This window comes from Silene latifolia, chromosome X (assembly GCF_048544455.1).
Source record: "Silene latifolia isolate original U9 population chromosome X, ASM4854445v1, whole genome shotgun sequence".
Lineage (NCBI taxonomy): Eukaryota > Viridiplantae > Streptophyta > Magnoliopsida > Caryophyllales > Caryophyllaceae > Silene > Silene latifolia.
The window spans coordinates 220,782,849-220,806,036 of NC_133537.1; the positions used below are offsets into that span (position 1 = coordinate 220,782,849).

General features: G+C 38.3%; 1 protein-coding gene and 1 non-coding gene across 2 annotated transcripts; both read right to left on the reverse strand.

The window, feature by feature from the left end:
• Positions 1-10,163: 10,163 nt before the first annotated feature.
• Positions 10,164-10,270, reverse strand: LOC141625302 (small nucleolar RNA R71). The gene has a single exon (XR_012535089.1). It is a non-coding gene; the product is annotated as a small nucleolar RNA R71 (small nucleolar RNA).
• A 10,054-nt stretch (positions 10,271-20,324) lies between these two features.
• LOC141619365 (uncharacterized) lies at positions 20,325-20,807 on the reverse strand. Its single transcript, XM_074436386.1, has one exon. The coding sequence runs from the start codon at positions 20,805-20,807 to the stop codon at positions 20,325-20,327; it is 483 nt and encodes a 160-aa protein (XP_074292487.1).
• Between the last annotated feature and the right edge of the window lie 2,381 nt (positions 20,808-23,188).

Sequence of the window (23,188 nt, forward strand, 5' to 3'; positions counted from 1 at the left end):
TACCCAAGTTCTGTAACTTGCGTGGTTAATCTCAATCATATGAATAAAAGTAGAAGAAGAAGACATACCAACGGGTTTAACGCGACCGCTTTTATGTCCTCATGATAAACAGGACATGTGCGCCTCCAATGCCCATCTTGTGGCGGTGATGGCATTCCATGTTTCGGTTTTGCTCTTTGTCGCGCCTGATGAGTTACTTGCCTCACCAGGCCCACTCTTACCTGAACCTGGCTTCTTGAACTTCGGTTTGCCTACTGCTAGGTCTGCTTGAGCTTTGCCCTTACCCTTGCCCTTGTTTGTCACAACGAGAACATCTTGTTTCATGCTCCCACTGAACTTCATGTCCTTCTCGGTCCGTACGAGAAGGAGTGCAGTTCATGGGGACTTTTCTTCAAATCATTCATATAGTAATTGGCTCTAAAGAGCGCAAAACCATCGTGGAGTGAATGAAACATGCGGTCAATCACAATGTTCTCGCTGATTTTACAATCAAGTGCCTCCAGTCTCTCGACATTCTCAATCATGCCGAGAATGTGTGGGCTAACCGGTTGGCCCTTTTCGGAGTCTCGCATCAAAGAAGCGAGTGGTATGCTCATAGGTCACGATTCTCGGTGCTTTCGAGAATTCCTTAGTGAGCGTGGTGAAAATCTTGTTTGCACCTTGGGCTATGAAGCGTTTCGGCAAATTGGATTCCATTGCAAAAATGAGTACGTTTTTAATCGCACCCGCTTCCATGACGAAGTCGCTATACGTGGAGACCTCGTTAACTCAAGCCGTGGGGCCAGGGGGCTGGCGGGAGGGGCTCGATCAGATACTTGAGCTTCCCCGTCGGCGGTGGCGCATTCCGTAATGCCGCCTCCCATTCCGCGAAGTTTGATCCATCATTCTTGATCTAGTGGACTGATTCATCGATTCATGAAGATCCGGCCAGGACTCACGGTCCAATGTGGCACTTGGCATTGGGTCATCGAGGATGCCAGCCATTATGTTATTAGTAGTTTAAAAGACGTGATCTACGCTGAAAAAAGAAAGAAAAACAAAAACGAAATAAGCAACTCATCGAGGTGATTTAAGTCTATTAAAAATTCATTTTAATCGTGTAGACTCATTGCACTTGCATAATTGATCTCCCTCAAGAATAATACAAGTGATCCCAAGACTCAATTTCTGTAAATTGATAAGCCAACTGTTTAGCTAGTTCTTCCGTAAGAACTCTTGGTCGATAGATTTCCGTAAATCCTATCTATAGTCCACCATAATCACAGGATCGTACGAGTGACCATAGTGTTGAGATAAAATAAGTCAATCAGTTCCAACTTACCCGACATACAAGGGGTCATATTATGCCTACCGACGAAGAAGGGATTCATTAGAGTTTGACCTATAAAGACTGTTCTCAATTTTCGTTTATACGAGGAAGATCCCATCAACTTAGTTGATCCCATCAACTTAGTTTTAATTCATTTTAAGTGAACGAATAACTAGCATTACGTGAATGAATTAACTTAGGTGATGGCTTAAACTTGATCGTGTGACATGAGAATGTCAAAGAAAAATAACGTGTGACCTCTATATGAGTCAGTTTTCATGCAATTATTAGGTGGTTTGGTTTTTAGGCGGAAAATGATGCAATCTATCGTTACGATAAAATGAATAAAAGAATGCAATACGTAAATAAAAATTCCTAGTGTGGCCTATCCTAGTAAAAAGAACATAATACAACTTTGGAATCCACCGTTGGACCCGAGAAGCTTGTCTTGATGTTCCATCTTTGTCCATGCAGCGGGAGTGAGCATCCGATCTCCATCTTTAGTCTTCTCAAAATTACAATTAAAATTTACAAAATATAAACCTATTTACATTCTAAATAAAAACTGTAATTACAAAAAAAATAAAAATGGAGATACGAGATCTCAAAATACAACCAAGACCGTGTTCCATCATTACGATAACACGTTCTACTAAGGCCACACTAAGTTACAACTGATTGTAAAAAAAAATTAAATACGTAATTAAAAGCATTCAAAACATTCAAAATAACGATAAATAAAATGCATCAACTAAATTAAATTTATTCGTGACATAATTCCGTAATTATGTTAAATTTATCCAAACCACCTTTAATGATTAAAATTATGTGACAAAACCGCTTTAATCAACTTAATTTTAATCCGTGATAATCCGTTACTTTAAATCGTTTTAAAATAACCAAATGGTACGTGAGTGAACCGTTTCACTATCAAGCGAATGCATAAATCCGTATTATGCATAAAACATAGCCAAAAAAAACAAAACAATTTTTTTTTTTTCTTCACGGACTGACCGTGAACAGTACACGAATTTTTTTTTTTTTTTTTTTTTTAGCTAATGCCGAGAGCAAAAAGGGGGTAAACCCAAACAACAATAAAACTCTCGCAAAATCGATTTGACAAAACCCAATTGCAATGGAATATAATCCGTATTAAAACAAAATTACAATTGACACGAACTTAACATATTGTAATGAATATCGATTACAAGAACAATATGCAAAGAACAAATCGAAAAACAAAAGATCGTCTGATCTACCAAGCACCGTGAGGCACGCAATTCAAGGCAAAAAAAATGAAAACAGGCCGTGAAAATAAAAAGGCCGCACGGTTTTCAACACAAAAAAAATGCCGTGACAAAAAAAATTGGCCGAGACCAAAAACAGCCACACGGTTCATCAATTTTATGCAAAAATTTATCGATTCAATTTCGTTTGATGAAAATCACATAGAAAAATTTACGTAACCTGGCTCTGATACCACTTGAAGGGAAATATACGTATAAAACCCTTTAATTGTAGGACTATAACGTAAAATTTGATATGCAAATTATTGTCATAAACGAAATAACAATAGAAACGATAAGGAATAAAGAAACAACCTCGGGTCCTTGAGAATTTGGCCTAAGATCAGAAATCAACAGAGATTTCCTCCTAATCGATACACCCAAGACCGTCTGAGATTATGCCCTTGTGCTAGAAGTGTATTCTCTAATTGCCTTGCAATATTGAGAGAATTTGTGTGAGTTTTTCTTAGATGTGAGATCTGAATTTTGAGAGAAAATGTTTCTCAAAACCCTAATTTTGTTTTGCAAATGAATTAGGTTACAAATGGAGAGAAGGCTCCCCTTTTGTGGTTCGGCCAACCGTGAGGTCTCATGGGGAAGTGGGCTTCCACTTCCTCTTAATTTTAACTCGTGGTCCGGCTCGAAAAATGCTAAATGTATATGACGCGGTTTTATTATAAATCGTCATCGGTTATCGGTTATTAAAACATCAACTAATAACTCGGATTAGTTGAAATATTAATACATGTCCGACAAAGACAATATTGTATAATTAATTCAATATACATTAATTAAATATAATCGTTTATATTTAATTTACGAATTAACTGTTTAATTCGCCTTAGCCCATTTTATTTAATCCGTATTAAATAAAATATCTCAACATCGCATTTTGACTAATTACTAGTCAAATAACTCGGACTAACTGCTTAGTCATTTTTTTGGCATCAACATCACTGTATTTTCATACCGTCACATCTCTCAAACGTATCCTATAGGTGTGACTTTTAGGGACCAGTTGATCACCGCCATCTGTATGACAATAACGTCAAACTTATCTAGCAAGCCAACCGTTATTGATAAACGTGGACCAACTGATTATAATACAAAAGTATACCCTTTGATCCTTTTAGAGATTTATAAGTCCTTGCACTAACTGTAAAGGACAACAGCCCCAACAGAGGAAGTGGCTATTCTTTTGTAGATGCATCCATTATGTGATTTTGTGTCCTTAATGTTTGGATGTGTCGCCATTTTGGCAAGACCCACCTTGCCTTTCAAGAAGGCATCCTACCTCATGGTTGTCTTGTTGTGAGTTGAAGGGGCGGAGTGAGACCCGCTAACTGTCTCATATCGGCTATGTTATTAGGTTAGTTTAAATAATGGTCCTAGTCTTTGTCACCTCTTTACTCGGGACGAGCAAAGGTTCGGTTTGGGGATATTTGATGTGACCATAATTAGCGCATATTTAGCCCCCAAATTAGCCTTGTTCCCATGCTTTTTAGTGCATATTTGGGTCATTTCTTATCTTTAGTTCTTTGTTTTGCATATTCTTTGAGATTTTGATCCCTTGGTAGGAAAGGAGTAAGAATCTTGCATTTTCATGGCAAAACGAGACTAAATTGATCGAATCCAATGACCAAGCATCAAGGAGAGACAAGATTAGAAGGCTTTTGTACATATTATAGTAGATGATCAATGTTGAGAAAGGATCCTTGAGTCCCGAAGGAAATCCCCAAGGAATTTATGAAGAAAAGGGAAGAAAAGAAGAAGAAATCTTGCTGAAGAACAATCCGTGCGGATTGACTACAATCCGGCCGTCCTCCACCTGCACAATCCGTGCGGTTTCATCACAAGACGCTCGGGTTAGCTCTGCCACAATCCGCCCGGATTCATCCAAAGCCGCTCGTGTTCCACCGCCAGAATCCGCCCGTCCCGACACTAATCCGCTCGGATTCCTCTGGCCGCAATTTCGTCTTCTCCAAGCTACAAAGAAAGAAGCCCTTCCTTTGAAAAATACCGGCTCCTCCCTGCTCAATCTAAAAACTGTAATTACTAGTTTAGCCCTTAGTTAACCCTAATGCATCCCCCTAATCTCCACTATAAATACCCCATTAGTCTAATTAGAAGAGCATGTTCTTCTTATCAATTCTTAGAGTAGTTAATACCAATCAAATCTCTCTTTAATTTTGTAATCAACAATTAATCAAGTTCTAATACAAGTTTTATTTCCTTAATCTCTCTTTTGTTCATCCTTTATTTTGGGTAATTGAAGATTATTTGGGTTATTATTGGGAGATTGACAACCTCTCAATAAAGCACCAAGTACTTCTTTTATCTTTGCTTTATTATTGGAATCATTAGTAGGTATAATTCTCTTAATCCCTTTTTAATTATTGTTAATTACTTTCATTTATTCATCATGTTTCATTTTGTTGGTATTATTGACAACCTTGCTAGCATGATCAACATGATAATGAGTGAGTAGTCTCTTAGCTAGGGTTAATGGGTGATTAGGGGAAACCAACATGGGGAATGATTCATGCTTAAATTAATATGCTTTCATGTTTTATTTGCTTGCTTGTTTTGATCTCAACTCATGCACATGTTATATTTGATGAAATGCTAAGCCTATGAATCCTTGCATTTACCACCATCTCCTATCTTTTCAATGAGACTTGTAAGACATAACCCAACTCGAGTCTCATTAGACCATGCATGTTGTTGAGTAGGGAAGACTAAGTCGACTTGTAGGTGTTGTACAATCTAATCGATTCGGCTCCGGGACCCAAACTTTCCTAGGATTGTAAGATATAACCCAACTCAATCCATCACAACAATAATTGCTTGCTTATAATTTGAGAACATGTTTGTATGATCAATTCTCATGATTCCCCTATGACCCCATGACACCCTAGTGCTTTTTAATCAATTGTTTACAACCCTTTAATTCATCTTGCTTGTTTATTTCCATTGATATTTTAGTTTAGTGACCTTCTACATCAACCCAATTTGTGACACCCCTAAGACACCACTAGTTGCAATAGAAATCTCGTTTCAATACCCGTCCCTTGGGATCCGACCTTTACTTGTCTCTTTACTAATTGTAGAGTTGATTGTGAAGCTATAAATTGTGTTTTGATTCGGACGTGACCCAACGACCACACCTTAAATTGTGAACACGAAACGGACCGATCAATGTTCAAAAGAAATGCAAGAAAAAGTTGAAATTGTCAAGTGTTGAAAACGCCAAACATCAAAAGAAATGGCAAAGAAATGTTCTCAAAATGTCAAATGCCACAAATTGGGGGGGTGGGGGGGGGGCGACAACAAAGCAAACTCCCATATAAAACTCAAGTTTTAGTGATCCCTTTTCCATCGTATCCACTCTTGTGCATGGTAGAGAGGGGACGGCCCTTCTTCTTGTCTAGGCAAGAGGGGGAATTCCGCGATCCTCTAGTGTTTCTAACATCATAGGGAGTCTACTCTTGAAGAAAGCATTTAACAATTGAGGACAAAGGTACCCTAGCTTGACACAACTTGGAGGTGATTTATTGGTATCCTGCTAGGCTTAGTAGTTTGAAGAAACCGTATCTATGATGGAATGTGTACCCTTATATTGCTTCCCTTGTAGATAATTTCCGCCACATAGATGAGGAAAGTGGTTATTCATTTTTGTAGATGCATCCATTACTTGTTTTGTGCGCTTTAATGCTTGGATGTGTCGCCATTTTAGCAAGCCCCACCTTGCCTTGCAAGAAGGCATCCTACCTCATGGTTGTCTTGTTGTGAGTTGAAGGGGCGGAGTGTGACCCGCTAATTGTCTCGCATCGGCTATATTAGTAGGTTAGTTTAAATAAGGGTTCTAGTTCTTGTCACCTCTTTACTCGGGACGAGCAAAGGTTCGGTTTGGGGATATTTAATGTGACTCATATTTAAGGAAATTAAGTCCCCAAATTAGCCTCGTTCCTATGCTTTTTAGTGCATAATTGAGTCATTTACTATCTTTAGTTTTCCGTTTTGCATATTATTTGAGGTTTTGTTCCCTTGGCAGGAAAGGAGTGTAAACCTTGCATTTTCATGGCAAAATGGACCTAAATTGATCGAATTCAATGACCAAGCATCAAAGGGAAGACGGTACTAGAAGGCCTATGTAGATAATCAAGTAGATTGGGCAATGATGAAAGGATCCTTGCATCCCCAACAAGATCCCCGAGGATTGTTGAGGAAAGAACAAAAGAGAAGTGCTGACCCAGGATCCGAGCGTCTCCCTGCCCAGGACGAGCGTCCCCCTGCCCACCAATCCGAGCGTCCCGATGCCAACACGCTCGTTTTGAGACCAACAAATCCGAGCGTCTCTCCCTTGATCCGCTCGGATTCCTTTGTAGAACCCACTGTGCCTACTACCTAGACGCTCGGGACGAGCAGATTTCCTGGAGACTACCAAACCGGAGATGAGCATCTCCTTGGAGAGGAGCACTTCCTCAACTTTTCTTAAGGGTCTTAATAGTCATTTAAGCCCTTAGTAACCTTAATCTTTATACCTAATCTCTACAATAAATACCCCATTGTACTACCTAGATTAGCATGTCATCTTAATAGGATCTTAATCTTATCTTAATCAAGTCTTAATACTCTCTAAATCTTGTAATCAACTCTTAATTTAGCATTAATACAAATATCATTTATTAATCTTTTCTTAATTTCTCTATTGTTCATCATTTATTTTGGGTAATTAGAAGATTATTTGGGGTTTATTTGGAGGATTGCCAACCTTCCATCAATAATCAAATACTTCTATTATTCTTTGTTTTATTATTTGGAATCATCCTTATAGGTGTACTTCTCTCTTAATCCTTTTTAATTATTGTTAATCATCTTCATTTATTCATCATGTTTTGCTTTGCTAGTATGATTGACAACCTTGTTAGCATGTTAAACTTGATAATGAGCTAGTAGTTTCCTTAACTAGGGTTCATGGGGAATTAGGGGAAACCAACATGGGTATTGATTCATGCTTAATCTAATATATTTTCATAATTAATTTGATTGCTTGTTGTGATTCCAACTTATGCACATGTTATGTTTGATGAAATGCGAGCCTATGAATACTTGCATTTTTTTACCCATCACTTACCTTTTCAATGAGACTTGTAAGACATAAACCAACTCGAGTCTCATTAGACCATGCATATAGTTTGTAGGGAAGGATTAAGTCAACTTGTAGGTGTTGTACAATCTAATCGATTCGGCTCCGGGACCCAAACATTCTTAGGGATTGTAAGACATAAACCAACTCGATCCCAACACAACAATAAGTGCTTACATCTAGTAGAAAACATGTTTGTATGATCATATTCCATGAATCCCCTATGAGTCCATGACACCCTAGTGCTTTTAATCAATTGTTTACAACTCATTTTAATCATCTTGCTTATTTTCATTGCTTTGCTTTTATATTGTTGATTAGTTTAGTTGATATCCTACCTCAACCCAAATTGCGACACCCTTAGACACAACCATTTGCAATCGAAAATCCTACATCAATACCCGTCCCTTGGCATCCGACCTTTACTTACCTCTTTACTAAGAGTAGAGTAGTCTGTGAAGTTATAAATATTGTTTCGGTCTAGGTAACTTTTGACGACGAGTAACAAAACCGACACCGACCAACCAATCCGCTCGGATCACAGTCCAGAGAGCCCGTGCCACTTCCCAAGACGTGCGGATCATGGCGAGACAAGCAAAACGGAGATGCTCATTTCCTTCGAGAGGAGCATTTCCTCAACTTTTCTTAAGGACTTAGTAGTCATTTAAGCCCTTAGTAACCCTAATCCTTGTACCTAATCTTTAGTATAAATACCCCATTATACTACTTTGATTAGCATGCTCTCTTAATACTTTCTTAATCAAGTTCAAATCATTCCTTAATCTTGTAATCAACTTTTAATCTAGTCTTAATACAAATCTTAATACTTAATCTTTCCTTAATTTCTCTATTGTTCTTCATTTATTTTGGGTAATTAGAAGATTATTTGGGTTTATTTGGAGGATTGACAACCTTCTATCAATCATTAAGTACTTCTATTATTCTTTGCTTTATTATTTGGAATCATCTTCATAGGTATAATTCTCTCTTAACCTTGTTTAATTATTGTTAATCATTTTCATTTATTCATCATATTTTGCCTTGCTAGTATGATTGAAAACCTTGTTAGCATGTTAAACTTGATAATGAGTGAGTAGTTTTCTTAACTAGGGTTAATGGGAAATTAGAGGAAACCAACATGGGGATTGATTCATGCTTAATCTAATATGTTTTCATAATTAATTTGCTTGCTTGTTGTGATTTCAACTTATGCACATGTTATGTTTGATGAAATGCGAGCCTATGAGTCCTTGCATTTTTTACCCATCGCCTATCTATTCAATCAGACTTGTAAGCTTATACACCAACTCGAGTCTCATTAGACCATGTATATAGTTTAATAAGAAGGACTAAGTCTACTTGTAGGTGTTGTACAATCTAATCGATTCGGCTCCGGGACCCAAACCTTCTTAGGGATTGTAAGCTTATATACAAACTCGATCCCATCACAACAATAAGTGCTTGCATCTAGTAGAGAACATGTTTGTATGATCAACTCCAATGAATCCTCTATGAACCCATGACACCCTACTGCTTTTTATCAATTGTTTACATCTCATTTTAATCAACTTGCTCGTTTTTATTACTTTGCTTTATATTGTTGATTAGTTTAGTTGATCTCCTATCTCAACCCAAATTGTGACACCCTAAGACACAACCATTTGCAATTGAAAATCCTACATCAATACCCGTCCCTTGGAATCCGACCTTTATATACCTCTTTGCTAAGAGTAGTTTGTGAAGTTATAAATATTTTTTTGGTTAGGTAGCTTTTGACGACGAGTTTTAACCGACACCAGTTGTTCTAATTGTTTTCTAGTTGTTTGATATTTTGCATGACTTGGAGATCACAAGGTAATTTGTTCCCTATTGATTTCGAGATTGAAAGGACCTTAACCAACAATAGAAGAGTTGCTAGAGGTACTTCAAGAGTTGTAGGTATTGGAGAGATTGTGGACGTTCAACCAAATAACATTGAGTTTATCAACCCTTCTGCAAGAGAAGGAGTGGGTAATCCAATTCCAAACCAACCACAAAATCAACATACAATGCCTAAATTCTCATCACATTCCATACCAACCGAGGAGAACCTACCAAACGGTACTCCTACACCAACACATTTAACCGATAATTTCATTGCCAAATCCGCATTCATACAATTAGTTAAGAGAAGTTTATTTGGAGGGATGCCTAGTGAGGATCCTCATTTACATATGGAGACTTTTTGCGATTATTGTGATGCAATTTCTCAAACCGGAATTACTCAAGACCAAATCCGATGGGTATTGTTTCCTTTTCCTTGATTGGTACCGGAAAACAATGGTTGAAGAGCCTAGACAAGGCTACCCTTGGTATTGATTCATGGAAGAAGCTAGCACTTGCCTTCTACAAGAAATTCTATCCTCCGGAGAAGACTAATATGTTGAGAGCCCAAATCACCGGGTTCAAGCAAAGGGATGAGGAATCAATATATGAAGCATGGGAGAGATTTAAGGACACTTGTCGTTCTTGTCCACACCATGGACTTAGTGAGTGGTTCCTTGTGCAACAATTTTGGAACGGCTTATATGAAGACTCACGAAATGTTCTTAATATGGGGTCCAATAGGAGGTTTACCAAAGTTGATGACAATCAAACATGGGCCAAAATCGAAGAGATGGCGGTTCTTAATTCCCAATATAGTAGGCCTCGAAAGGCCACAAGAGGAGGAAAGCATGAGGTTGATTACATCACTCAATTGGGTGCTCAACTAAGTGCTCATATCGACACCATCAACTTGAAGTTTGAGAAGGCCATGGCTAAGCTTGATGAAGCTTCCAAAAAACCCAAACAAAATGTTAATGCTATGGTGGCATCATCCTCAATCCCAAATGGAGTATGTGAAAGTTGTGGAACCTTGGAACATGGTCAAAACGAATGTAGGGGAACAAATGAACAAGTAAATGCTTTCCAAGCATACAAGAGTGGTACCTCTTATTCCAACTACTATAATGAGAACACCAAATTCCATCCAAATCTCTCATACAAAAGCCAAAATGTTCAAAATCCTCAACAAACATACACTCCACCTCCAATGAGAAACCAAGCTCAAAGACCCTTTTTCAACCAAAGCCAAGGATATCAAAATCAGCCTTCCTACAACCAATCCAATGACCAAAGCTTTGATGTTCAAAAAGCGGTCCTCCAAATGAAAAAGAACCAACAAGAATTCCTCACCCAAATGCAAAAGGATAGCCAAGCTAAAGAAATCACCATCAGCAACATACTTGCCCACGCCAAAATGTTAGAGACTCAAATGACCCAATTAGCATCTTCTAGCTCCCAAAGACAAAAGGGCAATTACCTCCTCAAGGTAACCCACCCACAAGACATGAGATGGTTAGTGACATCCATTTGAGGAGCGGTATAAGATATAAGGGGCCGAAGAGGCCAATTGATGAAGATATTGTTGATGCTAGTAGCAAGCAAGGAGTTGTGGAGAACTCTAAGGAGGTAGATCCCACTACCAATGAACTTTCAAAGAAGAAGAATGGTGAGAAGGCTAAGGAAAAATAGCCTATTATGATTAGACTTCCATTCCCAAGTCGCCAAGCTAAGCCTAAGTTTGATGAGCAACTTGGAAAGTTCATGGAAATTGTGAAGAACTTAGAAGTCTCAATCCCATTCACGGAATTGATCAATCATGTTCCGACTTATGCAAAGTACATGAAGGATATTCTTACCAAGAAGAAATCCATCCGAAAGTTGGAGACTATTGCCTTTACCAAAGTGAGTAGTGCTATTCTTCAAGGGAGTTCCCCTCCAAAGCTCAAAGACCCGGGAAGTTTTTCTATTCTATGTACCATTGGTGACACTACAATCAACAAAGCATTGTGCGATCTTGGAGCAAGTGTAAGTGTCATGCAATACTCCGTATGTCAGAGGCTAGGAATGGGAGAGCTCAAATGCACCAACATCACTCTTTAAATGGCGGATCGATCAACAAAGATACCTTTGGGGGTATGGGAGGATGTGCCCGTGAGAATTGGCAAATTCTTCATCCCGGTAGACTTTGTCACTGTAGACATGGAGGAGGATTCCAACATTCCTATCATCTTAGGAAGACCTTTCATGCATACCGCGGGAGCGGTAATCGATGTGAAACATGGAGAGCTCACACTTGAAGTAGGGGATGAGAAAATTACTTTCAATCTTGACAAAACAATGAGAGCCCCCCGATTACATGAACCATGCTTCATGGTCGATCACTATAGCCGAGAAAGTGATAGGAAGAAGTTAGAATCTCTATGCAAAGATCAAGCCATGGGTAAAGAAACATCACGCATATGGAAGGAGAAACTGGATGACTTTCAAGTAGCTCTATCCGGAGAGCATGTAATTTACAACAATAATGAGAGCTTGAATAGCTCACCCATCATGACAAGTAATAAAGAAGGCCTCAATGGCCATGATAACAAGAAGGGAGAGTTGATCTTGTCAACTCATGACATCATTGGGGAATAAGCTAGTGAAGTTTGTGGTCTATGGGGCGATAAATTTGAAGGTTTGGTCAATCCTTATATTGGAAATGCTATGACCTTAGACCAAGGTTTTGTAGATCCTTGTCATCACTTTGACTTGGGTGACTATAACAATGAAGAAAACAATTCACAAAGCTCTATACAAGATCTTTATCATGAAAATGAGCAAGCCTTCGACTAATTCTACAAGGTGTTGAGCAACATCAACAACACCTTGGCTTTGCCCCCTTGATACCTCTCACGAGAAGGAGAATTTGGTGGAGTCCTCCCTAAACCACCATTTGTAAATATTCTAACCCCTTAACTAGCATTTTATTTCCTTTATTGCATCTTTGTCATTTTTGGATTTGCATTGTTTGTGCTATATTACAAGATTTTTGACATGAGAGCAAGTGAGGGAGGTATTTTAATGTGTTTTAATGTGTAGCGTTTGATCAAGTGTGGGGATGGTAAATGCCTAGGCTAACCAAGCCTTTGTAGTAAAACCCACGACATTCAACAAGGAAAGGAAGGAAGAATGACACGAGAAAAGGAACCCCCCCCCCCGAACAGACCTGAGCTCGTGGTAGCTGAGTATGATCCGAGTGTCCCCAGGCTCAATCTGCGCGTCCTGGCCTTAGGACGTGGGAGCTGGGAAGTTTCAAATTGTGGGAAAGACCCTGTAAGGAAATCTGCGGAAGCCGAGCTCAGGACGCTAGTCCTACTATCGAGTAGTGGGTCCTGGGAAGGCTCAAATTGATGAAATTTTGCTGAAGCAAATTCAGCACGTCCCAGGCTCAATCCGAGCGTCTCAGCAGAAATCCGCTCGAGCTGAGCAAAATCCGCACGTCCCAGCACTGCTTTGATATTTCAGAAAGTCCTGTGAGACAATCTGCGCGTCCTAACTATGATCCGAGCGTCCTAGGTCTGATACTTAAACAAACACGGGACACTTCTTCTTCTTCCCAATTCATTTCTATCTTTCAAAAACACAAACACATACATTTTCCCTCACTACAACCCTCAATCCCCACATTCAAAAACACCAATTTCTCAACAAAATTCACCACAATCAAAACAAAACTTGTTCAAAACAAGATTAAATCACTCGTTCATCAACAAAAGACCATCTAAACATCAATTTCCTCACAAATTGAATCAATTTTCTAGGGTTTGGGCAAAATTTTGAAAATCCCAAATTGTTTGAGGAATTGATTGAAGTTTGAAGAAGCAAAGAATATTCAAGCAACATCTTGGTTTGTTTATACCAATTTGAGAAGGAGAACACAATGGCAAGAACCAAAGGCGGAACCAAGGCACCCAAAACTCAAAATTTATCAAAGAGGCAACAAGCTCTTCTTGCATCTAAGGCTTTGGTAGTCACCCAACAAAGGGAGGAAGTCCAAGTAACCGTCAATCCTATTGAGGAAGCTACCACATCTACTCCGGTTGTAGAACAATTGTCAAATTTTCCGGAGGTAACTTTCTTAACCAATAAGCATAGGATTGCCTTTCTATCCCTTGCCAAAAAGACTATTGTAGCTACCAAGTTTATTTGTCAAGACACTTTGGAAAATTTGGGTGTACTTGAGCGAACTAGAGCATTTTTCGAGTCCATGGGGTTGATAACCCTCTTTGAAATGGATGAATTGACTTACCCCTCATTGACCATAGAGTTCACAAGCTCCTTGAGGGTATATAAGATAGAGTCTCAAAATTATGTTGAATTCCGTCTTAAGAACAAGAGTAGAAGCATGATTAAGGGTGAGTTTGGTAAAGTGTTTGGTCTTATGTGATATGATCATTTTGTGAAAAATCCTTCGAAGTATGATGCTGCACCCTTTTGGAAAGTTATAACCGGTCGAAAATTTGATTCCTTCCGGGAGTGCCATGCTTTATATGTTCACCATCCGGGCATAAGAGTTTGGCACAAATTCGTGGCAAATACCTTGATTGCTAGGAAAGGCACCAACCAGTTCACCGAACTTGATTTTTTCTACCTTGAGTCCTTCATGAATATCAATGGGAAGTTCACCAAAAAGTACAACATTCTCCAACTATTGCTTGATCGGTGGCTTGAGATTGACAATGGGAAAGATGGATCGGCCTTCATTGTTAACGGGGTTTGTTAACGAGGTTAGCTAAACACTTTAACCCGGAATTCAACAAGGATAACACCTACAAACCGGTTAAGGGGAACAACCTTCTTGATATGAGCACTATAATCAACAAATTTCATTGGGTCAAGAATGATAACATTACCATAAATATGAGTGGCTCATCAATGAAGCCAAGTCCATTGTCTTGCCCACCAAGATTTGCCGTATCTCCGTCTGTAGACCAAACTACCTATTACCCGTCTCCAAAGAAGCGGAGTTGATAATAAAACAACATAGGGATCCAATTGCCAAGCCGTCATCCTCCACCATTTTGACAACACCCTATCCTTTTGCCTACCAAGAATTCAAACCAAGTGGCTCTAATGTCATGGTCGGCAATGACTATTTGACCCAATTAATGCAACAAATGCATAAAGAAGCTCACGATGACCGGCTGAATGCTTACCGTGCCCAATATCCACCCCTATTATAGCTAGCTAGGCAAGGACTCATTGATCCTTCATGTCCTTTGCCTAGTTGGGCGGATAAGGAGGTATTCTTCCCTAGTGCTTCTCAAGATGCCGAAAAGGATAGTCGGGTGGCTAATGGAAAGGAGGTTGTTGTTGTTGAAGACGGGGCAGGTATTGGTTCATACCAAGAAGAAGAAGAGCAAGGTTCGAGTTCTAATGATGAAGATGAAAATGGTGAATCCTCCGAGTGAATGGAGGTGGACGATGAAGAAGATAATGAAGAAAGTGATGATGAAAGTGATGATGATGATGGCGGCGATAAGGCCGGTTATGATGATGTCGCAATGAGCGACAATTGAGGGTTGACAAGTCATATTGGAGGATACCAAAAGTGCGGGTTTGATTACTTGACTTCAACCTATTCCATTGTGAGTTTCCTACACCTCCTTTAGCTTTGTCTCTATATCATTTTTTTAATCTTTATCTTGAGTATTTGTTTTGCGTCCTAGCACCATTTAAAGGACTCCCACCTCGGTTTCATTGAGGTGTCTCATATTTTGTTCCCATTTGAAAAATCCAAAATGAAAATTAGAATTCATGCATTGCACTATTACCTTGTGCATGAACTTTCCCTCTTTTTACACTAGAGATAGTGTCTTGTTTGGTTTGGGGAAGTTCACACAAAAGGGATGCGAGTTAATTCAAATTAGCTCTCCAAACAATCGAAAACATGCATCATATAGGATAGATTAGAATGCATTCACTTATTTTATATGTCATATAGTTTGCATATTAGTTTAGAAATCATGCATATTCATATAGCTTGCCTTGCACAATTTCCTATCGTATTGGCCATTGAGGACAATGCCATACTAGTGTAGGGATTGGAAATTCTAACTTAGCATTTGAAATCAAAAATGATAAAAATTGAAAAATTTCGAAAAGCTCAAAAATATGTTCTTTTATTTCATAAAAACAAAAACCATAAAAATTTGAAAATTTAAAAATCCAAAAACATGTTCATTCCTTTGTAGTGTAGAATTGTATATATTGTATATATTTGTGTTTGTTTGTCACTCTTATCACATTGGATCGACTACGCCACATCCGAGGCATGAGGAATATGAAGACCGCATGGTATGATCTTTCCAAATCTCCTTTTTCCTCTCTATGTTAATGACTATTGTTAGTCATTTAGACCATATTAGACTCATCTTATGAAATCAAAATTACTAACTAATTTTATGTAATGGTCTAAATCGACATGCATGCAAATAAAACAACATAAAAATGGTATTAAACCATTTAAGAGCGATTTTCTTACATTGATGATGGAAATATACGGGCACAACTCAAGGACTCCTTCCTTGATGTTGTTCTTGAGCTAATACTATGTTGATGATCCTCCTAAAACCCAAATCACCAAGCAAGTTGATCTCCTAAGGATGCACCTAAGATAATGCCCAAAAATTATTACTACAAATAATATTGACTATTTGGGTATTATATATGTATATTTGATGTACTAATTAATATTATTACTTTGATAATATTATTACTTTAATTATTATACGTGTTTTAAGTATAAAAGATGAACAAAATAAGAAGAAAAGTTGGTCTTAAGAAGGGGTATATGGACCGGCCAAAACAAGCCTCAAAGGCCAAATTTTCTTCAAATTTTTCCAACATAAGAAATGATGCATATTGATGGGTATTAATAGGCAAATAAGGAGACAAAATTGAGTGGAAAAATGCCACTAAGAGGACACTTGTAATGTCCTCTAAAAACCGGTACAAGTGGACCAAATTTGGGTCCATTTCGGTTTTCGATATTTGCCCCACAAATGCTTATAAGTCTTATATTTAATTATCTTACATAATTAAATATTAATTTAATTATTTAACTCTTAAATAATACAAATTAACTACTAATGACTACTTGACTATTAAGTAATCATAAGACCATTTTATCAACATAAAATGTGTCAATATAACCCTTTTTAGCTAATTTTACAACCTCTTGTAAATTTTAAATAGCTAATCAACTCCACTTCAAAACTTATACACATAACGTATAAAATTAATTAACAATTAATTAATAAATTCTAATATTTATTTATTAATTAATTATCTCATAATTAAATAATAAATCTCCTTGGCCCGAGTTCATAACCCGTCATCAAATAATACATTCACGTGACTAAATAAAAGTCAAAAAACACAAGGAATTGATTATCTCTTATCTCATACAAACAACTAATTCATCCTTTTTGGGCGTCATCCTATAGGTGTGACCTAAAGGGATCAGCTGATCACCGCCGTCACACAACATTAATGTCAAACTCTAGTCAACCAATCATTACCGATTAACGATGACCAGCTGACAAATAAATAAATAAATCCCTCATATTCCTTTAACAAGATTTAATATGTAAACGCACTTATTGTGGAGGACACTACTCCAACAATCTCCCACTTGTCTGACATAAGTGTGCGTTACCAATTCTCGTGTCCATTAATATCTCCCACTCAATGCAAGATGTCTTTCAGGTCATTATCGCACGTGATCATATCATAAAGTGGTTTCCTCGATCAGGAGAATGACTATCTGACCGGATAATCTACTCTAGATTTCATCCGAGCGTGGCCACGCATTTCCAGTCACCTCTCCTCGAGTGGCCTTGAGATAAAATATGATATGGGTGGACAATCCTGTTGACCTATTTTCTTTGTTCGATGCAGATTACAATGACCCAGTAAATGCTCATTGGCCTCCTTTTACGGCGTGATCTAGAACGAAAACCTATGTCACCAGAAAACCGCACCAACTCAGACAAATAGTCACTAGTCTAAAGAATTGACTCGAAGAAATAAATAGAAATCCTCGCCACAACCCAGCAATAAGAGGATTCTATAAACGGTCACTGTCAGACAAATCGTCTCACAATCTGCCTATGTAATCGTTCAGCCAACACTATGACCATATGATAGTCGAACTTATCATCTATCGCCTTACAATCTAGCCACTCCGAGATGTCACCTCATTAAGTAACTAGGGAAAAAATACAATGTTAATCCAGTTCACTTTAATAAGGTTCAACATTGTCACTACAACCAATTTTGGACAAAACAAAGTATTTAAATTTAGACATAAAACTGAATACAACGACAAATGTAATTATCATATATGAAATGATAAATACAATGTCTTAATTATTACATATCCACATAATTTACAAAAGTTCTGGCATTCATCTCAATCCCATCGAAACTACATGACTATCATGTTTAGCTTGAGACAATGGCTTGGTTAAAGGATCAGCGATGTTGTTAGCTGTCCCAACCTTACAGATTGTAATTTCCTTCCTTTCAATTAAATCTCTATTTACATGAAATTTTCTAAGTACGTGTCTAGACTTGAGCTCTTTTTCTTGAAAAATTGCCCCACTGTTATCAAAATATAAAGTGACAGGATCCTCGGCGGTTGGAACTACTTTAAGTCCCTCTAAGAATTGCCTATTCCAAACAGCTTCCTTTGAAGCTTCAGAGGCTGTAATGTACTCAGCTTCCGTTGTAGAATCAGCAGTCACAGACTCCTTAAAACTTCTCCAGCAAACCGCCCCTCCGTTCAAAATAAAGACAAAACCAGCTTGGGATTTAAAATCATCCTTATTGGTTTGGAAACTGGCATCTGTATAACCTCTTATACGTAATTTAGAATATTCTTGACGGCTATCCAATGACTCTCACATGGAGTTTTCTGATAACGACTCGTCATATTCAAAGCATACGAGACGTTAGGACGAGAACACATCATAGCATACATGATCGATCCAACAACGGAAGCATAGGAAATCGATTTCATGCGTTCAATATCCTTAGGCTCAGTACGACACTGTGACTTGCTCAAAGTAATCCCACTGCCTATAGGTAGAAAACCTCTATTGGAGTATTTTATATTGAATCGGTCAAGAATCTTATCGATATAGGCTTCTTGACTCAAAACTAATATCCATTTGTATCTATCCCTATAGATCCGGATACCAAAGATGCGCTGAGCTTCTCCCAAATATTTCATTTGGAAGTGATTTCCTAACCACTTCTTGACAAAAGCAAGCATATCTACATCATTCCCAATGAGTAATATGTCGTCCACATAAAGAAGTAAGAAAACAAGTTTACTCCCACTAAACTTCATGTATAAACATGGTTCCTCAACACTTCGAGAAAAGCCATTCTATTTAATAACATGATCAAAACGATGATTCCAACTGCTTGACGCTTGCTTAAGACCATTAATGGATCTCTTAAGTTTGTATACTTTGTTAGGATTTTATGGATCTACAAAACCTTCAGGTTGTGTCATACACACTTCCTCTTCCAGAAACCCGTTCAGGAAGGCGGTTTTGACATCCATTTGCCATATCTCATAATCATGAAATGCAGCAATCGCTAACATTATCCAAACAGATCTAAGCATGACAACTGGTGCAAAAGTTTCATCATAGTGTAAACCATGAACTTGGGTGAAACCTTTTGCCACCAATCTAGCTTTGTAGACATCTTTATGTCCATCCATGCCGATTTTAATCTTAAATATCCACTTATACAGAAGAGGTCGAACATCTTTAGGTAAGTCAACCAGGTCCTATACCTGATTATCGTACATGGAATCCATTTCGCATTGCATGGCTTCGAGCCATAGCTTAGAATCAGAACTAATAATAGCTGCTTTGTAGGTCTTAGGTTCATCACTTTCCAAAAGTAAAACCTCATAGTCACCATCTCACTCGATAACCAACTAACCCTCTCTGACCTCCTATGTTCAGAACGAACAATAACTGATTCAGACGTAGAAGGAACATCTTCCTATACTGTTACGTCAGTTTGTGGTTCTTGAACCTCATCAAGTTCAAATTTTCTCCCACTCTGTCTCCTAGAAATATACTCTTTTTCTAGAAGGACAGCTTCACGAGTCACAAACACTTTGTTCCCGTTACTATTGTAGAAGTAATATGTACAAGTTTCCTTATGGTAGCCTACTAAAATACACTTGTCAGAACGAGGTGCAAGCTTATCGTCAGACTTGGTCTTGACATAAGCATCACAACCCCATACTTTCATGTATCGCAAATTCGGGACCTTCCCTTTCCATATCTCATATGAAGTTTTGTCAGTTGCTTTAGTGGGACATTGATTAAGTGAGCGTATAGCAGATAAAATGGCAAAATCCTAAAATGACTTAGGTGACTCAGTTTTTTTTTTCGGTAAAATGTAAGTATATTACTGAAAAAACGTCACCATACAACAAGTAGATCGGTGGTCAAAAGACCCATCCCGGTACTACTTACGCCAGACTATAGCAGGCCCAAAACTAAGCCCAAACGATAACAAAACATGAAACATCTAGACATTACAAAACTTCCTTATCTGTAAACAACACACACCAGGAATTCATCCACTTTACTCTTTTCATTACCCAATCTCTCATATTCATCGTCCCTGTCAACAATCAATTGCGATTTTGCAATCTCTCCAAAAGGTCTCTGTCTCGCATTCCCAAATTCTCAGGGAAGCTCAAGGTATGATCCGTTACCTCTTTGATGATCAGCTTAACAAGTTTTATTGGTGTTATCAGAATTAATTCATGTTTGCATAAGTTCCGCTGCTTCCAAATGGCATATAAACAGGCATTGATGATGGCGTTGATGATGTCTTTCCGCATCCCAGGGCCACTCAATCCTCGTCTCCAATCAATGGGCGCATCTGATGGGATACTCTCTCCAATCAAATCGCCAATGAGGGAAATGACTTTAGAGCTATACTCACATTCAAAGAAAAGATGTGAAGACGTCTCAGAGCCATTTCCACAGATTTCACAAGTATCATCATCACTCATCCCTAATCTGTGTAATTTTTCTTTGGTGTTAAGAGCATTATGCATATAAATCCAAGTTAGGAAGCTATGCTTAGGGATGGTATATTTGTTCCGCATTTAATCACTGCCATTGAATTTTATCCCCTTTGTTTCTGATGAAATCATACCCTTTGTCTATAGTGTATTCTCTTCCTTGCTCTGTAGATTATGTGTGTTGATGGTAAGATTCCTGGTACAGGGATTTGACCTGACAAATCTTCCTCCATGACAAGCTAGAGTTATTCGAAGGAGAATACTCTAGTCAGTGCATCCTTTTTATGTAGACAGCATTGACCCATCTGACCCATAAGTGGTCTGGTCTAGTTGCCAGCCACCAGACCATCTTCCCTACTGCAGCTTTGTTCCATTGGATGGCACACTTCAGTCCAAGACCTCCTTCATTCTTGGGTCTGCATATTTTTTCCCATGAGACCAATGAAGATCTCAGGTAATCAACCCCACCATCCCATAGGAAATTTCTGCATATGGCCTCAATTCTAGTAAAAACTCCAGTAGGTAGTATAAAAATACTAGCCCAATAATTATGTAGAACCTTGAGAACTGCCTGTACTAGAACCAGCCTACCTTCATAGGATAACTTCCTAGCCCCCAAATTCCTTATCTTCTGAACTATTTTATCAATGAGGGGCTTACAATCTTTGGCATTGTGTCTTGTGGTTTTAATAGGAACTCCAAGGTATTTGAAAGGTAGGGTCCCTTCAACTATCCCAGAGATCCTTAGCACATCCTGTTTCAAGCTCTCATTAACCCCATTGAAGTAGGCATTGGATTTGCCCTTACTCATATTAAGCCCTGAGGTTTTAGAGAAAGTTGCAAAGGATCTGAGAATTATCATTATGGATGGGGCATCTCCTTTACAAAAAAGCAACAGATCATCTACAAACATAAGATGAGTGAGTTTCATTTGCTTGCACATTGGGTGATATTTAAACTCATTAGCTCCTGTTGAATAGGTTAAGATCCTGGACAGGTACTCCATGCTTACAGTAAAAAGTAAGGGGGGGAGAGGGTCACCCTGCCTCAACCCCCTTTCTCCCTTAAAAAACCCAAACACATTGCCATTAAGATTGAGGGAATAACTTGCTGTTGTTACACATTGCATTATCCACCCTTTAAATTGCTCTGGGAAATTTAAGGCAGTGAGCATTTGATCTAGGAACTCCCATTCCACTGTGTCATAAGCTTTTTGAATATCCAATTTGAATAGGCACCTTGGAGAGACAGCCTTCCTTTCACAGAGCCTAATGATATCTTGGCAAATGAGAATGTTTTCCATGATGCTCCTCCCTTGTATGAACCCTCCCTGATTTTGAGCAATCAGATCTGGTAAAATTCTAGCCAACCTGCTACATAAGATTTTAGATATGCATTTATAAATGACATTGCAGCAAGCAATAGGTCTATATTGAAGGACACTAGTGGGTCTATCAATCTTAGGGATAAGAGTAACCAAAGTAGCATTAATCTGCTTGAGGATAAACCCTGACTCAAAGAAGTCCAAGATTGCATCATTAATTTACTCTCCCACTATATTCCAGCTATCCTTAAAAAATTTGCTTGAAAACCCATCCGGCCCAGGAGCCTTATCATCAGGTATCTGGAATAGCACCTCTTTAACCTCTTCTTTAGTGACAGGAGAAAGAAGAATAGTCCTATGGGCATCAGTACATGTATTTCCTTGCCTCACAATTGCCTTGTTTACTTTGGTGGTGGAAGTTTTTGAGCCCAACAGCATAGTATAATAACTCAAGAAAGCTTTCTGGATACCTTCCTGATCACTGTGAATTATATTACAGTGGTCACTGATTTGACAAATAAAGTTTTTGTTCCTTCTTGCTTTCAGAACCCCATGAAAATATGCTGTGTTAGAGTCCCCATCTTTCAACCAATGAGTTTTAGCTTTTTGCTTAAGATATTTCATTTTAGCAGAGAACATAGCTTTGAAAGTATGATTGGCTTCATATTCCTGCTGGATCAGATTCATGTCTCCTGGATTATTAATAAGCTGCTCCTGCAGCTGCTTCAATCTGATTTGAGCTATGTAAGATTTGTTCTCAATATCAGAGAAATGATCTCTATTAATCTTTTTAAGCTCAGGTTTTAAAAATTTCAGTTTCTTAACCACACTATACATTTTAGTTCCAGGGATCCAATGCTGCCAGACCTTAGAAACACACTCCTGAAAATCAACAGCTGCACTCCACATATTAAAATACTTGAAAGGTCTATGTTTGTTGCCCCCCATAGGACCTTTACTTACCAGACAAGGGTTATGATCATACTGTCCTTCAGGTAAGAAGTTAGCCAGATACTCAGGAAATACATCCATCCAGTCTTGATTCACCAACCATCTATCCAACCAACTATATACTCTTATCTCTGGTGGTTGCTTGTTGTTCCATGTGTAGAAGGCACCAGTTGCTGCAATATCCATAACC

Coding starts and splice junctions, on each gene's coding strand:
- LOC141619365 (XM_074436386.1), bottom strand. CDS start 20,807: ATGCGGAACAAATATACCATCCCTAAGCATAGCTTCCTAACTTGGATT.